The sequence below is a fragment of the Talpa occidentalis genome, unplaced genomic scaffold (genome assembly GCF_014898055.3).
Source record: "Talpa occidentalis isolate TD23 unplaced genomic scaffold, MPIMG_talOcc4v2.1 talOcc4.17, whole genome shotgun sequence".
NCBI classification, from domain to species: Eukaryota; Metazoa; Chordata; class Mammalia; order Eulipotyphla; family Talpidae; genus Talpa; species Talpa occidentalis.
In genome coordinates, this window is record NW_023601754.1 from 12,534,270 (window position 1) to 12,550,948 (window position 16,679).

The following is a 16,679-nucleotide window of genomic DNA, read 5'->3' on the forward strand; positions in this document are numbered from 1 at the left end:
GCCCCCTTACACTGGCCCCTGGACGTCCCTGGAGACATCCCTCATGACCCTAAGATGGAGCATGGTGATGATCACTGGGGCTCGTATAACCACAGAATCCTCCCAGCCTGAATTACCCTGGACCACGACACTCACCAGAGGCAGACCCAGTGAGGGTGAAGCAGGAGAGAGGCCAGAGGAAGGCCATGGTGCTGCAGTCAGGGTGGGTGGGGCTGCCGGCTCTGGAGCCCCTTTTATGTCCCTGGGGAATCCCAAACCCCACCCAGCCCCTATGGGCCTTCCTGATTTGAGGGCCACCCTTCCTGTTATCAGCATATAATGGACCAGCTCTCAGCTGGAGCAACCCCATCTGATGGTAAGGGTAGCTGCCCAGCCATGGGCACATTGATTAACCTCAGCATCTCCTGATTCAAGAATCCAGCTGTGGGTCCTGGGTCCATTGTGGGGGTGGCAGGTGCTCAGCAAAGGCTCATCTTCAGGGGGCCTCACCCAGGTGTTCTGGGGCACCCAGAGCTCAGCACCCAGGAGCTTAATTTCAACACATACAACAGAGCCCAGGACTTCAGCTTGCCCTTATTTCTGTTCAGGAACACTACTTGAGGCAAAGAAAGGGCTCAGTTCCCTTTAGCAATGGGCCCTTGAACCAGCCTAGATAAGCAGCTTCAGAGCATAAGATGGAAAGAAAGTATTCTCCAAGGGCTCAGCAGGATTCCTTTTTCTTGATACATCACAATTAACTATGCATTGTATAAACTTTTAGTTCCTTTACAAATGAGGATTTGTCTCCACACCATATATGGCCTGGTGAGGACTGAGAAAGCTCAGGGCTGATGTCAGGAACACGGAGGCGAGCACAGAAGGCCAGGAGGAGGGTGAGACCAGGAGACCCCTGCCCTAGGTGGGGCCATAGGACCTCAGCCTCCAGGGAGGCCCTGTTCTAGATAGAGCACCCCTGCCCTCAGGATCCAGAGCAGTGAGAGAGACACTAACAAGTAAGAACATCACGTGACAGGTCCCCCAAGCAGTTGGGGCTGCTGCAGTCAGTGTCGGGGCTCCCTGGGGAGAGACCCCCTGGGAGAACTGAATCTTCTCCCAAGGCCTTGGCCTGTGCTCACCTGGGAGAAGCAGGTCAGAGGGATCAGGCGGCTCCCGGGCTCAGGACAGTCACCTTGGGAGGAGCTTCTGGGGGGGGGGGACATGTGAGGATTTGGGGAGACTGGCGCCCCTGGACAGGCAGGAAGCATGAGCCTGTCCCTTCTGCTCCCTCTGCATCTCCCTGCCCTGCTGTCACTTCCAGGCTGTGTCATAAATTTTTCTATTATAAAGATGATAGGGTTCATTACAGAAAATCTATAAATATAAGAAAATGAATAAAATAAAAATTACTTTCTTCCTCAAAGCTCCTCTGACCTGAATTGCCAACTGTGTGCATAAAACTACTATTAGCATTTTATTTCCTGTACAGCAAAATGGGGTATAGAGCTATGGAAACGCTATATATTAATACAAAACTCAGATTGTATTAGGTTTCCGCTGTCCTGTTTCTCACTGACATAATATTTTCAGCATTTATCTGGATCTGTGAAAGTCACGCCCTGCCCTGGCAGCCCAGAGGACCATGAGAGAACAGCCCCCCATGGCGCCTTCCTCATGAGAGGGCCCCATGGACAGGGGGAGGCCCTCTTGGGCCTGGTCAGGAACAGCGCCCCAGCTCCTGCTCAGGGCCAGGGGCAGCGCAGGTCAGTGAGGAGGGACAGTGGTCATGGACAGGGAGCGTCTGACCTACGTGATGGGCACCAGGGAGGAGCTGACATGGACACGCCGGCTGGACTGGAGGCCCCAGGGAGGACAGACAGAGAAGCAGCTGGAATGTGCGTCGGGCCCCTCTGGGCTATTTCTGCAGAGCCACAGGCCCCGGCCACGCTGCCCTCTGTCCTCTCTCCATTCCGGCTGGAGCCCAGATGGGATCCTGGGGGCCCGGCCATCTGGAGGCAGGGGGAACAGCCAGTGTGTGTGTGTGGGGGGGGGAGGGCATGGGAGGGCAGGCAGTGGGCAAAGGCAGGAAGGGCCCCTGCCCTTGGGGTGCTGCCCCACCTGACCCCCACCTTGGATTCTGTCCTGGGGATGTTACATCATAGAACATGAGAAAAAACACTTATTAATCCTATTAATGCTAATTAATCACATTATCAACACTGATTCTTGGGATAGGCTTACAGGTTTGTTGTTTTCATTTCTATTACCTCTGTAATCCATGTGCAGCTACTTCTCACAATTTTATTTCCATGTTTCCAAATATATGTGGCAAGACCACTGCCTGCTCAAACACCCCTATCATGGCAACTAAAACAGGAACCTTCACTTCCGTGGGTAATGTCACTCCTTTCCAGCAAGAAGCAAGTTAAGAAAACAACACCCTAACACCTTGTATTTATAAATCCAAATTCACTTAAAGGAGGGATTTTGTGGTTGGGCCTAAGTCTAGGACCTTCAACCCTAACCTAACACTAACCTCTACCCTTGCAGTTTAGTTTGCATAGGTCACATTCCTCAGGATCATGGTAATAGGTTACATCCTCAGAGGATGCAGATAACTTCAGTGCCCGATGAACACCTCCAGGTGGTTTTAAGCTGCTAGCAGATAAGAGGGCAACTCTTCCCGAAGGGTCTGGCTGTCCTGCAGCTGGGGCCACTATACTGTCTGAGGCCTCCCCTGAACTGGGGTGAGGACACCCTGCCCACACCCTCCTGTCCCTGCATTGCCCACTCCTGGAAACTTCCTCACAACTGGACCAGGGGTGCCAACTGCGTCTCCTCCATGTGCCCGTGAGAGTCACGGACTCCTTTGGGCGCTCACTGTGGGGCTCAGGGTCGGGCTTTCTGGGTGGGGTCACTGGTCTGATTAGTTCAGTGACACGGACACCCTGAGTCCCTGGGCAGAGGGAGAGGGTGCCCCAGAGTTCAACCCAAATCTCTGCAGAGAAGAGCAAGTTCCTATCATCTACCCTCTGTCAGCTCTGAATTTTATTAGAAAAAGCATCTGGTCTACATTTTGAGATAGAATTAAAAATATGCCAGTGTATTCCATTTTCAGTTAGATGAAACATCCTTCAACCCTTAATTGAAGTGGAAATACCACTATGAATTCATGAGATGTTAGAGCCCACGTGGCCATGTCAAGTGTCCAGAGCCAACTAGACAGCTCCCACTGGTCACGGGGGGGGATTTCATCCTTATGAAGTGTAAATTATTAACCATGGTTGAAAGAACACTTTTGATCCATGAATTTATAATGGTTATGGAAAACAGAATCAAGTCTGATTGATTCTACCTGGAGGATTGTTACAGGATGAATGAAAACAATTTCATTATCTGAAAAACCAATTAAGAAAGTGTGTGAACAGCAGTGAGATTCCTCTGCGTGTTCTATACACTGTACCAGGGTCACTGAGTGACAGGTGGGGACACATCTCTAAGAAAAGCTGCCTGGTAACAAATGGCAAAGAGACGTTGTGTTATCACTATTTACATGCCCAGCAAGAATGATGGTCTAGATCTCAGGCGTCAAGGTCTGTGATGTCACAGGGGGAGAAAGCAGCCTTGACCCCTCCATGCAGGAGCCCAGCCCCCTGCAGCCTGACTGTGGGACTGACATGAGTCTGACCAAGTCTCCGGATCCAGCTGCCAAATCACACAAAACAAAAGGACACTGGGGGGCCTGTAAGGACAGGGGTGCTGAACTTATGCCCTGAAAGGAATATTTCCCAGTTACTCTGTAAAGTGTGAGTTTTTGCAGGAAATGAGTCCAAATTCAGGGAAGAATAGAGATTCCTTAAAAGGTCTGGGGTGGAGTGTGCAGGAGGCTCAAGGCAGAGAAAGGTGCCGGAGCATGTGGGGAGGGACAAGCCTGCCTGGGTGCCCTCTTGGTCCCAGGGCCCACCCTGCTGGGCGGGGGACTGCATGGCCTGGCCTGGAGCACTCCTGCCTTCCACAAAGCTCCATGGGCCAAGCCAGCTGCCAAAGGCGCAGAAACCAGGCTGAGAAATGAGCTGCAGCAGGTGGTCCTGGACTCCACCCCAGGGGCCTCCTGAGTAGCGAGGACCAGACCCAAAGACCTCAGCTCCCTGAGAAACAGGGGCTGCTGGGGCTCTGCAGCCTGGAAAGGGAGGGTCACGCCAACCCCTGGTGGGTGACAGGGACACTGCAGCCACCTCCCCAGGTCACAGACACACGAGCAGTCAGGGCTTCTGTGCAGAGGCTTTAATTGGGGATAAAGGACATTGGAATGAGAGGATCAGGGCTTAGTTGTGAGCCAGGATGTCCTCAATCCAGGGTATGAATGTAGTGACACGGGTGGCCACAAGAGGCTTCTTGGTGGGGCAGGTTCTACTGGCACAGGACACGATGCCCACCAGTACCCAGGTTCCATTCTTAGGACAGACCATGGGGCCACCAGAGTCGCCCTGCAGGAGGAGAAGCCACCTGTCTCCACGTCTGACCGCAAAGGCAGAACACTGGGAGCTCCTACCTGACCCAGTGTGAGTTGGCAAGGAATACCAGGTGAGCCTTAATTCCAGCACAGAAACTTAATTTCAGGCAGCACAGCTATACACCAGCTTTGGGAAGTGTGAATTGCACCTGGTTCTATAAATCAGCTGGAAATATCTAATTCAGGGTGTTGCCTTGTGAATAAATACACCTAGAAGGCACCCCCACGCCTGGGCTGATAAAGTATCTGGAATGCCTGTGTAAGTCATGGTCCTGGCTCTCAGGACACACATCAGGGGAAGAGGGTGTGCAGGTGTGGGGCAGAGTATCCCTTCAGCCTGACTGGGGTCAATCTGTGAGGGGCTGGGTTAGAGCAACACATACTGTGTAGGAGCAGCCACCTTTGAGCCCAGCACAGATCGTGGCAAAGGTGCTGATTCTGTGCCAGTACTTCTTGCACGTGGCTGTGGACAGGAGAGGCAGGTCGGCCTGCTGCAACTTCTCAGGGAACTTGGTGGCTGTAGACAGAGGCCCAAGGTGAGTCTGGACCCTCAACCTCCAAGCCCATCCAGGGTGGATTAGGCCCAGAGACCCCAAGTGCAGCCATTCCTGGTCACCCTCTTCCTACAATATCACCAGAGTCCCAGGCCAGAGTCCTGCACCATACAGACCTTAGAAGCCTCAAGAACATGCTGTTATTCTGATGCCACTTTAGGCTGTGGGACTTTGCTCGATGCACAGTTGACAAAACGAGCCAGCTTGTCCATCCTGGTGTGGATGGTCCTGGCAGCCTAGGGCACAGGGTCAGAGTCTACGTCCCCAGAGAAGGGGAGTGACATGCCTCTGACTGGACATCCTATTCTGGGTTGACACTGAGGTCCCTCAACTCCTGCCCTTCCTGCCTGCTGCTGTCCTGGAAAGAACTGGCCTTGTACCCAGGCCTGGGGAGAAGAGCTCAGGATTCTAGAGATAAAATGAGGCAGCGCCAATCCCGGGGAGGGGATACCAGGCTGGATTCTAAGGTCCTGAACCTACCCTGGATTCCTGACAGCCAGACAGGACCGCATGGCATCTGCGCCCTCAACATTCAGACTGGGGGAACCACCATGGGCAGCAGGGGGCCAGCGAGGCAGCACATGCTGGACAGAGCTGTGTCTACAGAACCTGAGAGTTCAAGGACCTCATGACCGCGTGTCCATACACGCCAGGTGGGTTTTCCTTTAGATGTTGCAGTAAAACAGCGCACACATTCAGGACACTGCTCAAGTGGGCACAGAACCGCAAAGCTGAGCCAACCGGGTCCTCCCTGCCATTCTGACAGCTCGACACAAGACTTATCTCCTGAGTGGCAAGGCCATGGTCACTCACCATCGGGCTGGGTTTTACCCCAGCCCATAACAGTGCACAAGGTCCCAGGGAGGAACTGGTCGTCAGCACTGGGCAGGAGAACCGGGGACACCATCTGGTGGAAGTGAGCAGCTTCCTCCAGCTTCAGCAGGGCGATGTCACTGAATAAAGTGGGAAAGTAGAACGTGGGGTGCCTAAAAATCTGTGGGTGAGGTCAACGAAAAGGAGATGAGACAAATGAATTTTGTGTGGTCCAAAGTTCAAAGGTGAAGAAGACCAGGAGAAGAACTGAGGCCCATCTGCTGGCCTCTGTCGCTGCAACTGAAGGGCATCTTCCTCTGCTCCTGCCCCCAAACCTCATCCCAGCCTCCAGGGCAGGTCCAGCAGGGTCTGAGATACCTGGGCAATCCTCAGCTTCTGAAGAACCTGATCCTTAAGAGCGCTTCGGTCATACAGCCCAGTCATAACCCAGTCAGACGTCCTAGGGGGAGCGGGTGGGTAAGGATTCAGGAGGAGATCACGCCCCTTCCCTGTCCCTAGGACCATCCTGGTCTCACGTGACATTGCAGTGGGCGGCAGTGATCACCCAGTTTTTGCTGATAAGGGAGCCCCCACCAAGGAGGAGTCCAGAGGGAGTCTGTAGGAAGAAGGGAGGGGTTACACTGGCAGGAAAAGTCATACACCCTTTGAGTTATCCCCCCTTCCTGAAGCCTATATCCGAGTGTGACCCCACACAGGTGACTCCCCTCACCAGCAGCACCACGTGCCAGGGCCAGGAGCCAGGATGAGCATCTGTCCCATTGATGATCCTGGGTACAATGCTCAGCTCCAGTTCGCTGGCAGGGGCCCCAGAGCCTGGGGATCACAGGGGGAGGGTGAGAGGGTGGAGGTCTAGTTAGTCTCTGGAAACCTGGGTGACCCTCAGCCAGCACAGCACCACGCCCACACTCCCCCCTCCTGGCACCCCTGCATCCAGATTGGAAGACACACACCACTGCCAGCTGGCCCAGTCACCCTCCCAGGGATGCAGAGGGACAGGCGGCTCCATCCGGGTCACCCTGCCCAGAGGAGCAGAAATAGGCTGAGGAATCAGGGTCTCTGCTCCCCGCTTCCAGGCTGGGACCTCAGCCCCCTCTGATTCTCCCTACATGTACACCCCAGTGAAATCAGAAAAAAACGCTGCTGCTGTCACAGGCTAACTTGTCACAAGCATTGGTATTGGCAGGAGGTGTGGATTAAAGCAGGGAACCACAGGGCCATGGGCTATCAGCCCTCTCACACCTTCCTGAGTGTTGTACCCATTCCCACTGCTGGATTCTCCCCCTGGACCTTCAGGAAATCTTTGTTGTATAACACTGAAGTTTCTTAATAATTTATAAGATGGGACTTTTAAAGCCCACAATAAAAAGACACATCAAGGAAGCAGAAAACCAAGGATGAGACAGTTCAGAACAAGGAGGACACGCAGGGCTCTTGATATGTGCAGATACACTTGCTGGGTCAGGACACAGGATCCTCAGCAGCTCCCAGGGGTGTGAGAACTTGGCCACAGGGAGAAAGGGGGCAGGGCCAGCCCCTCCCACCAGCCAGGCTGTCCCCAGGGTCCCCCAGGCCTTGCTCCAGGCAGCTTCTGATGCTGTCTGGGGACAGGGGCATGGCCCGGCCACTCCCTCAGGCTGGTGTCTCCAAACATGTTGTCTCCTCACCTTCTCTTATCAGAACAGAAAAACTACTAGCAGGAGCTGTGAGGGCCTCACCCTGCAGAGGTTTCATAGTAATGGGGTGGGGGGCCGGGTCCCCCGTGCAGGGAGGAGCCTGAAATCTCACAGGCGTGGGGACAGCAGGTATGACAGGGACAGGCAGGAAATACAGGAGGAGCTTCCCCCACTGAGCCCTGGTTCTGGTTATAAACAGGGAGTGAGTGTGTGAAGCTGCACAGAAGTGACAGGCAGGGGCTCAGCAGAGGCCCCTTCCCAGGCGAGTGGGGGAGCGGGGAGCTGCTGAGCCCAGTGTGGGTGTCAGAGAATCCCTAAAGTAAATAGGGAGAGGGGATATTTGCTAAATCCTGAGCACAGATACATGATATAGTACTATTTTTCTTTCTTTGTTTTTGTAAAACCAACCACTACCAATGCTGGCCCTAAATAAAATCCCCAAGAGGTCTTCTGAAAGTCTCTTGTCACCACCCCTTACTGACCCTTTGGGTTACCCTTGAGCCATTTCTTGGGCTCTATCCTCTGAGGCCTGCATGGCTCTGCTCCACACCTGGCACAGCTGTGAGGTCTCAGAAAGCCCACAAGGGCTGCTCTCCTCCTCAAAGTCAAATTAACTGTCTGCACCAAACCAAATGGGCCAGAGAGGGCCTCAGAACACCCCTTGGGCCAGACCCGGGACTCATCCTCAGTAGAACACTGTAGTCTTCCAGAGGTGTCCTGATGTGGAGCCCCGAGGGGCTCATGGCTTTCCTCCCTGTCTACTGTCTACTCCCAGGCCTGGTTAATGCCCCAGACTCTAACACTCACCAAATGCAGCTCCTGTGAGGGTGAAGCAGGAGAGAAGCCAAAGCAATGCCATGGTGCTGTGGTCAGGGAGGGTGGGGCAGCCTGCTCTGGGGCCCTTTTTACATCCCAGGGAGCCCTGGTCCCGCCCATGCCCTCAGGGCCAACTTCTCCATGGTCAAACCTGTCCTGGACTGGCTTAGCCCTGGTCACCCAGCACCAGGGAAAAGGACAACACCCTGGCTCTCTGCCCTGGGCCCCATCATTGGGGCTGCAGGTTCAGAGCAAAGACTCCTCTACAGGGAGCCTCACCCAGGTGTTCTGGGGCACCCAGAGCTCAGCACCCAGGACTCAATTTCAACACAGACTCCAGAGCCCAGGACTTGAGGCTGCTTCTCTCCCTGCTCAGGAAACCCCCTGAGGCAAGTGACACACGAGGCTCAGCTCCCTTAGGAATGGGCCTTGGAACCAGCCCAGACTCCCATCCTGGAGCACACGAGGGCAGGACAGTATCTCACTGGGCGTAACCCACTGCCCTCTTTCTTTATAAAACACGATTTAAATGAGCGGTCATTTTTTAAAGTCTTAGATTCTTTACACAGAAGGCTTTGATGTCTACACTATATATGGCCCACTGAAGACTTCAGGGTAAATGAGTTATGGGGCCTTTCCACACCCTCCTGCCTATACCTGGGGTATTGCGCCTCTGAGCCTAGGAGGGAGGGGTAGAAAGAAGGGTGTCATCAACTGGATGGGGAGGGGGGCGCTCATTGCTGTCTCCCTGCTGTCTGGATTCCCTTGCTCACTGTTAAAAGCCTGTGAATATGGTGTCACTGGCTCCAAAATTCTTCTAAGATGAGAGAATGCACCATGAATCTACCTGACCTGTGATGGCTACACAAGCGGTGTACTTGGCGCGATGGTTCAACATAGCCGGGTAGGGAGACCTCCATCAGGCAGGGGCTGATGGGTGGGCTGCCACAAGCGGGTGGTACTCACTGGCTGGCCTCCTCTACCATCTGCACCTACCCATGAATGGCTGACAGAGTCCCTTTGAAGTTGGAATTGCCTGGTGGCCACAGTTGAAAGGTCACTTCTCCCTTTAGCGGCCCTCAGGCGTCCCTATACCCAGAGGGAGGCCTGGCCTCCTCACCCTCAAGCAGGCAAGGAGTTCTGACTCCAGCTCAGGGACTTTCAACGTGATCACTCACAGGAATCACCTGGAAGGTTTGTGAAAACTGCCCTGAGCCTCATCTTCACTGCTCCTTAATTGGTTCCTAACGGGCTGTGGAATTGTGCTGGGGTCTCACCTCTGTGCTTTGGGGCAGCAGAGGCCACCCTGCCCTCCCAGGACAGACAGGTGACCTGGGCAACAGGACAGGTGCAGAAACTCTGGGGGCAGGAGCCCAGGAGGACAGGGAGACCCACCCTGCCTCCTCCCAGCCTCCCCCGGCCCTCTGGGTGGGGTCCCCTGGCCTAGCAGGTGCAGGGGTGTGCAGTGAGGGGCTCCAGGTCTGGCTCCCCATCACACTCTTGAATTCAGGCCCTGGCGCCACTGGCCTCTCCCCTGTGCTGCAGGACTCGGCTCCCAGGACTGCGGACGCTGCACACACAGCCCAGACCATGGGGACCCTGGGCCCTCGGGGTTCCCCCAGAAACCACACATTGTACTGAGGCCACTGGACACAGAGATTTCAGGCTGACCACAGCAAACCCCTGAAAGCTGACTGCAGAAGTGAGGCTACTGTGGGGAGAGGACAGATGTGGGGAGAAAGGAATCAGGGTGCAGGTGACCAGTGATGGAGCATTGCTGGGGCTCTGATGGTGGCATGGAAAGGCAACATTCATCTAAGGAGGGTGACCCTACACCCCTAAAATATGTTCAGTGTAGTTACTCATTCCTACCTCAAACAATGAATTATGTATGAAAAAGGAAAATAGAGCTAAAGGAATGGAAAACTCTCCACACCTGTGGACAGGAGGCTGAATGTGCTTAGGATGTCAATACCGCGCGGTCCGCTCTCCACAGGGAAAACAATTTTGATCAAAGTTCAATATGACACCAAAGTATAAGCAACAAAAGAAAATAATGTGGACACATCAACATTTAAAATTCCTGAGTATCTATTTGCAATATCATTGGAAGAATTATACCAAAATCTAAAGGAAGAAAATGCTTGCAGTTATATTGCATTTTGATGAGGGTGAAGATGCATACTGTAGAATCTCCAAAATTCAGTAAGAAAAAGGGAAAAATAATTGGCAAATATTGGAATATGGTTCTTGAATATTGTCCTTCAAAGAAATATTAAAAATGGTCAAAAAAGACCACAGAGGAGGAGCATCAGGCTCCCAAGGGCCACGGAGACACAGACACAAGGACGGGTCTGACCTCAGACACACAAGGGCCTGAGCCAGTGAGACGCAGGAGGGAGCAAAGGACACAGACATGCCAAGGCTGTGCAGAGAAGAAGCTTTAAAAAAGGGGAGATCAGGGCTTCCCCGGTGGCGCAGTGGTTGAGCGCTGGGCTGCGAAGCTGCCCGCAGCCTCTGCAGGGCCGGTTCGATCCCGGCAGCCGGAGAGGGTCCCACATGGTGCGCAGACCTCTCCTGCCACCCACTGCTCCCCTCAGCAGTGTACTTCGTCAGTCTGCCTGTTCTGCTCCCTGCTCTGGCTCTGGTGAATTCTCTCACCCTCCCGCGCTTCTGACCGTACCCAGTGCTTGTATAAATAAATAAATAAATCTTTAAAAAAAAATGAATAAAGGAAGTGTGTGAACAGCAGTGAGTTTCCCCTGCATGTTCTATACACTGTACCGGGGTCATTGAGTGACAAGTGGGGACACATCTCTAAGAAAAGCTGCCTGGTAACAAAGACAGCCAATCCATGTCACCCCCAATTACAAGTGCAAGGAGAATGACGGTCTAGGCCTCAGGCATCAAAGTCTGTGAGGCTCACAAAGAGAAAGCAGCCCTGACCCCTCAGGCAGGAGCCAGCCCCCTGCAGCCTGGCTGTGGGACTGACATGAGCCTGATCAAGTCTCTACACCCAGCAACCAAATCACACAAAAATAATGGGCGCAGGGGGACTTGAATGAACAGGGGTGCCAGTCTTGTGCCCTGGAAGGAAGATTTCACAGCTAATGCCATTACAGTGCATGTGTGCAGCACTTGGGTAAGAATGAGTGAAGGGTGGAGACTGCATGGATGGCCTGGGGTGGGGGTGCATGGAACTCAGGGCACAGAAAGGTGCCTGGAGCGTGTGGGGCAGTGATAGCCTTCCTGGGTGGGCCCCTTGTTACCAGGGCCCACCCAGCACAGAAGAACACTGCATAACTTGGAAGGAGCACTCCAGAATTCCACAAAGGTCCATGGACTAACCCAGCTATCCAAAGATCAGAAACCAGGCTGAGAAAAGAGGCTGCAGCAGGTGGTCTTGGACTCTGGCCCAGAGGCCTCCTGAGCAGGGAGGACCACACCCAAAGGCTTCAGCTCCCTGAGAAACAGGGGCTGCTGGGGCTCTGCAGCCTGGAAAGTCAGGGTCACACCATCCCCTGGTGGATGACAGGGACACTGCAGCCACCTCCCCCATGTCACAGAACAAGTAGTCAGGGCTTCTGTACAGAGGCTTTTATTAGGGATAAAAGCCACTGGATATGAGGATCAAAGCTCAGTTGTGAGCTATGATCTCCTCAACCCAGGGTATAAAGGTACTGACTCGGGTGGCCACGAAGGGCATCTGGGTGGGGCGGTATTTACCAAAATAGGACAAGATGCCCATGAGGGTCCAGGTTCTACTCTTCGGGCAGACCAGGGAGCCACCAGAGTCGCCCTGTGGGAGGAGAAGCACCTGTCTGCAGACTGACAGTGGTTTTGAGTTCTGGGAGCCCCCACCTGTCCCAGCCATGAGTTGGTGAGCCATCACAGTGGACCCTGTATTCCAGCAACAAAAACTCCATTTTTATGGAGGCCCAGCTCTGTTGCAAAGTGGTGGCAGGAGGGAGGGAGAGGGAGTTGCTCCTGCGATCTGTAAATCAGCTGGAAATACCTAACCCAGGGGGTGTCCTCGCCAGCAAATACCCCGGCCAGCACGCCCACGCCTAGACAGACACATTATCTGCTATGCGAGTGTAACGGTGGTGCTGGCTCCCAGGACACACATCCAGGAAACAGGGTCACGGGACCTGGGGCAAAGGGGATCCCTCCAGCCTGATCGGGGGGACAATGAGCGAGGGGCTGCGTTAGAGCGTTAACGTACACGGTAGAAGCTGACACCTTTGAGGCCAGCACAGATCATGGCATTGGTGCTGATTGCGGGCCAGAACTTCTTGCAGGTGGCCGTGGGGAGGAGAGGCACGGTGGCCTGCTGCAGCTTCTTAGGGCGGTCATTCCCTGTTGACAGAGGACAAATGTGGGCCACAGCCCACATCCTGAGAGCCCATCCTGGGTGGATTAGGCCAGAGACCTCACGCCAGTATCCCATGTCTCCCTCTGACAATAGCAGCAAAGTCCATGAGCAAAGCTCTGCACTGTATAGTCCTTAGAGGTTTCCAAGGTCTCAGTCCTTGTGATTCCACCCTGGGTCAGGCTGACTTTGCTCCAAGCACAGACGAAGAAACAACCATGTCTGCCCAACCTGGTGTGGCCTCGGCCTACCAGCACTGGTATGGGGACACCAGGGGAGAGCTTCCCCCAGGGAAGGGGGATTGACATCCTTCCAACTGGAGATCCCACTCTGGAGGTGACAGGAGCTGCCTCCATTGCAGCCCCTTCCTGCCCTGTCTATCCTGGGCAAGAACTGGCCTTGTAGCTCAGGCCTGGGGAATAGAACTCAGGTGTCCCCTTGGAGGGGACACCAGGCAGCACACTCCAGACACCACCAGCCATGCCTGGGGGACCTGAGGATGGGCAGAAGGGGTGAGTGGGGCAGCGTCTGCTGGGAATGAGCTGTGGCTGCAGTACCTGACAGTTCAAGGTCATCGTGAACTCAGCCAGACATTTTGCTAGGTTTTCACTAAGAGGTGGTTGTAAAGACCCAGACACATGTGGGACTCTGCTCAAGTTGGGGCAATCCCACAAAGCACAGCCATCCGGGTCTTTCCTACTATTCTGTGTCCTGAGTGGCAAGGCCATGGTCACTCACCATTGGGGTGGATGTACCCCCAGCCAATAATTGTACACCACGTTCCAGGAAGGACCTCGTCATCAGCACTGGGCAGGAGAACAGGGGACACTGTGTGCTTATAATGAGCTGGTGTCACCATCTTAAGTAGGGCGATGTCACTGTATACGCTGGTCAAGTTGAACTTGGGGTGTATAAAAACCTGTGGGCAAGGACGAGGATGAGGAGTTGAGAGCAATGAATACTGTGCAGCCCCTTCCGTGAGCAAAGATGAAGGGAGACCACAAGAACTGAGGCTATCTGCTGGCTCCAGTCTCTGCAGCTGAAGGGTCTTCTCTGCTCATGTCCTCAAACCCTCATCTGCCTCCAGGGCTAGGTCAGTGGGGGCTGAAATACCTGGGCAATCTGCAGGATCTCAACGTCATCTTCAGAAAAGTTTTTATCAAACAGCCCAGTCACAACTCGTACAGATGTCCTAGAGGGAGCAGATGGGGAAGGATTAAGGAGGAGACCCCTTTCCTTGTCACCCCCCTGTCCCTAGGACTTTCCTGGGCCTCACGTGACATTGCAGTGGGCAGCGGTGATCACCCAGTTCCGGCTGATCAGGGAGCCCCCACAGAAGACGCGTCCAGAGGAAGTCTATAGGAAGAAGGGAAGGTATATACTGGCAGGACAATAGTCATGACTATTCAGGTACAGGTCCACATTCTGAGGCCTGTAACACACCATGATCCCACTCAAGGGCAGACCACGCTCACCACCAGAGCCACATGCCAGGGCCAGGAGCCAGGACGAGCATCTGTCCCATTGATGATCCTGGGTACAATGCTCAGCTCCGGTTCAGTGGCAGGGGCCCCAGAGCCTGGGAGTCACAGGGGCCAGGGTGAGAGGGTGGAGGTTTAGTCAGTCTCCAGTAAACCTGGTTGTACCCTCAGCCAGCACAGCACCACCCACACTCCCCCCTCCTGGCACCCCTGCATCCAGACTGGAAGACACACACCCCTGCCTGCCGGCCCAGTCACCCTCGCAGGGATGCAGAGGGACAGGCAGCTCCATCCGGGTCACCCTGCCCAGCGGAGCAGGAACAGGCTGACCCAAACCTGAGCCACCTTCTGGGCTCCTTCCTCTGAAGCCCAGAGATTCTGCCTCACACCTGGCACAGCTGTGAGAGCTCAGAAAGGACACAAGGACAACTCTCCTCCTGCAAAGTCAGGTACTGTCTGCATGAAGCCATAGGGACAGGAGATGGGTTCAAAGCACTCCTTGGGCTGGATGCAAGGCCTCATCCCATATAGAACCCCTCATTTCTCCAGAAGGGCCTGCTGGCATAGCAATGCCTTCTGCCCCATTCTCCTCCCAGGCCTGGCTAATGCCTCAGACCCTAACACTCACCAAAGGAGACCTTGATGAGGGTGAAGCAGGAGAGAAGCCAGAGCAAGGCCATGGTGCTGCTGTCAGGGAGGGTGGGGCTGGCTGCCATGGGGCTCCTTTTACCTTGACTGGGAACCTAAAGTCCCGCCCAGCCCCTCTGGGTCTTGCTTGACCTGAAGGCCCCCCTCCCCATGCTCAAACCTGTCCTGGACTGACTCAGCCCAGGTCCCCCAGCACCAGGGAAAAGGGCAACTGCCTGGCTCACTGTCACCTATCAGCCCCAGAAACTCCTGGGGAAAGCACCCAGCTGTGGGCCCTGGAGCCCCTGGGTCCATCATGGGGGCGGCAGGTGCTCAGCACAGACTCATCCGCAGGTAGCCTCACCCAGGTGTTCTGGGGCACCCAGAGCTCAGCACCCAGGACTCAATTTCAACACAGACTCCAGAGCCCGGGACTTGAGGCTGCTTCTCTCCCTGCTCAGGAAACCCCCTGAGGCAAGTGACACACCAGGCTCAGCTCCCTTAGGAATGGGCCTCAGAACCAGCCCAGACTCGCAGCCCCGGAGCACACGAGGGCCAGACAGTATCTCACTGGCTTAGCCCAATGCCCTCTCCTTGAGACTTCACCAGTGATGACCTGTCGTTATATAAACGTTTCGTGACTTTTCATGCATAATTTTGATTCCACACCATACATGGTCCATTGAGGACACAGAAGATCAGGACTGATGTCAGGAACAAGGAGGAGCACACAGGAAGGCCACGGGTAGGGAAGGGCTTGGTAGACCCCTGCCCTAAGAGGGGCCACAGGGCCTCAGCCTGTCCATGATACAGGGGGCGCTGGCCAAGGACACTGCTCAAATACTTTATCAGTCACTGTCTGAGTTCTTCACTCGCGCGCACAGCTGCAAGACCACTCAGGTTCAGAGAGGGGTCTTCATTTAACAATAATGGTCTTTATTTGACAGACTAGTGAGAAACAAAGAGTTACTGAGCCAAAAATGGCCATTCACCTCACCCGAAACAGTGTCCAGTGCTTTCAAGTCCTAAACACAAACGCTCCTAATCCTGTTAACATGCTGAGGTTTGTCAAAAATTAGATCTGTTCAATAGAAATAAAAACAGAACCCCAGAGGCACCAAGCTGTCTCCCCACACCACAGCCACAGCCGCTCACACTGTGGCCCCAGGCCTGCCCTGTCCTCTCAGGACCCAGGAGGAAAAAAAAACTTGCTGAGTTTCTAGTTTCCTGAGGGTTCTTGCTGGTGGCAACTTAGGATCCTCACAAGAAGCTCAAGGGCTGGTCCAGCCCCAGCATTGGTTCTTTCAGGGGGTGTCTGTGGGGGTCTCACTGGAGGCCCAGGTGAGAACCGCAGACAGGACAGAAACAAGACAAAATCACAGAAAAAGTTGAAATATTTATAATTAGACACATTCCAAATAAATGATGGATAAAAAAGAAATGAGAAGGGAAATGAGAAGACAGGCTGGAAGGAAGGACATGGACCCACCGCGCCTCAAAATGTGTGGGAATCTGCGACTGAAAGAAAGTCACCGACAATAACTTTATTGCAAAAGGTTAAAATCAATGCCTGAGTCCTGCCTTATAAAGCAAGGAAAAGGACACAGAAAGACCAACAAGCAAAGATGACCTATTAAAGACAGGAGCAGCAAGCCATGAAGTGCAAACCCTGATGTGTTTACACAAAAGACATTCCAGACTGTGTGTGCACAGGGGGCAGGAGTGTGGGGTTGGCAGAAATGGGATAAACCCCCATGCCCACCTCAAGCCTAGGATAACACTGCCGTGCCTTCCAGCATGTTCCATGGCAGGACCCCTTGTCCTACCTGACAG

At 54.0% G+C, this 16,679-nt stretch overlaps 2 protein-coding genes across 2 annotated transcripts; both read right to left on the bottom strand.

The window, feature by feature from the left end:
• Positions 1-4,301: 4,301 nt before the first annotated feature.
• Positions 4,302-7,491, bottom strand: LOC119250312 (chymotrypsinogen B-like). The gene is made up of 7 exons (XM_037518064.1): positions 7,419-7,491; positions 6,587-6,690; positions 6,393-6,472; positions 6,235-6,316; positions 5,857-6,037; positions 4,873-5,006; positions 4,302-4,463 (listed from the first exon to the last, which is right to left on the bottom strand). The coding sequence occupies exons 1-7, from the start codon at positions 7,489-7,491 to the stop codon at positions 4,302-4,304; spliced, it is 816 nt and encodes a 271-aa protein (XP_037373961.1).
• Positions 7,492-12,576: 5,085 nt separating this feature from the next.
• LOC119250314 (chymotrypsinogen B-like) lies at positions 12,577-14,899 on the bottom strand. Its single transcript, XM_037518065.2, has 6 exons — positions 14,848-14,899; positions 14,214-14,317; positions 14,015-14,094; positions 13,852-13,930; positions 13,477-13,657; positions 12,577-12,725 (listed from the first exon to the last, which is right to left on the bottom strand). Exons 1-6 carry the CDS (start codon positions 14,897-14,899, stop codon positions 12,583-12,585), a joined length of 639 nt encoding a protein of 212 aa, XP_037373962.2. The 3' UTR covers positions 12,577-12,582.
• Between the last annotated feature and the right edge of the window lie 1,780 nt (positions 14,900-16,679).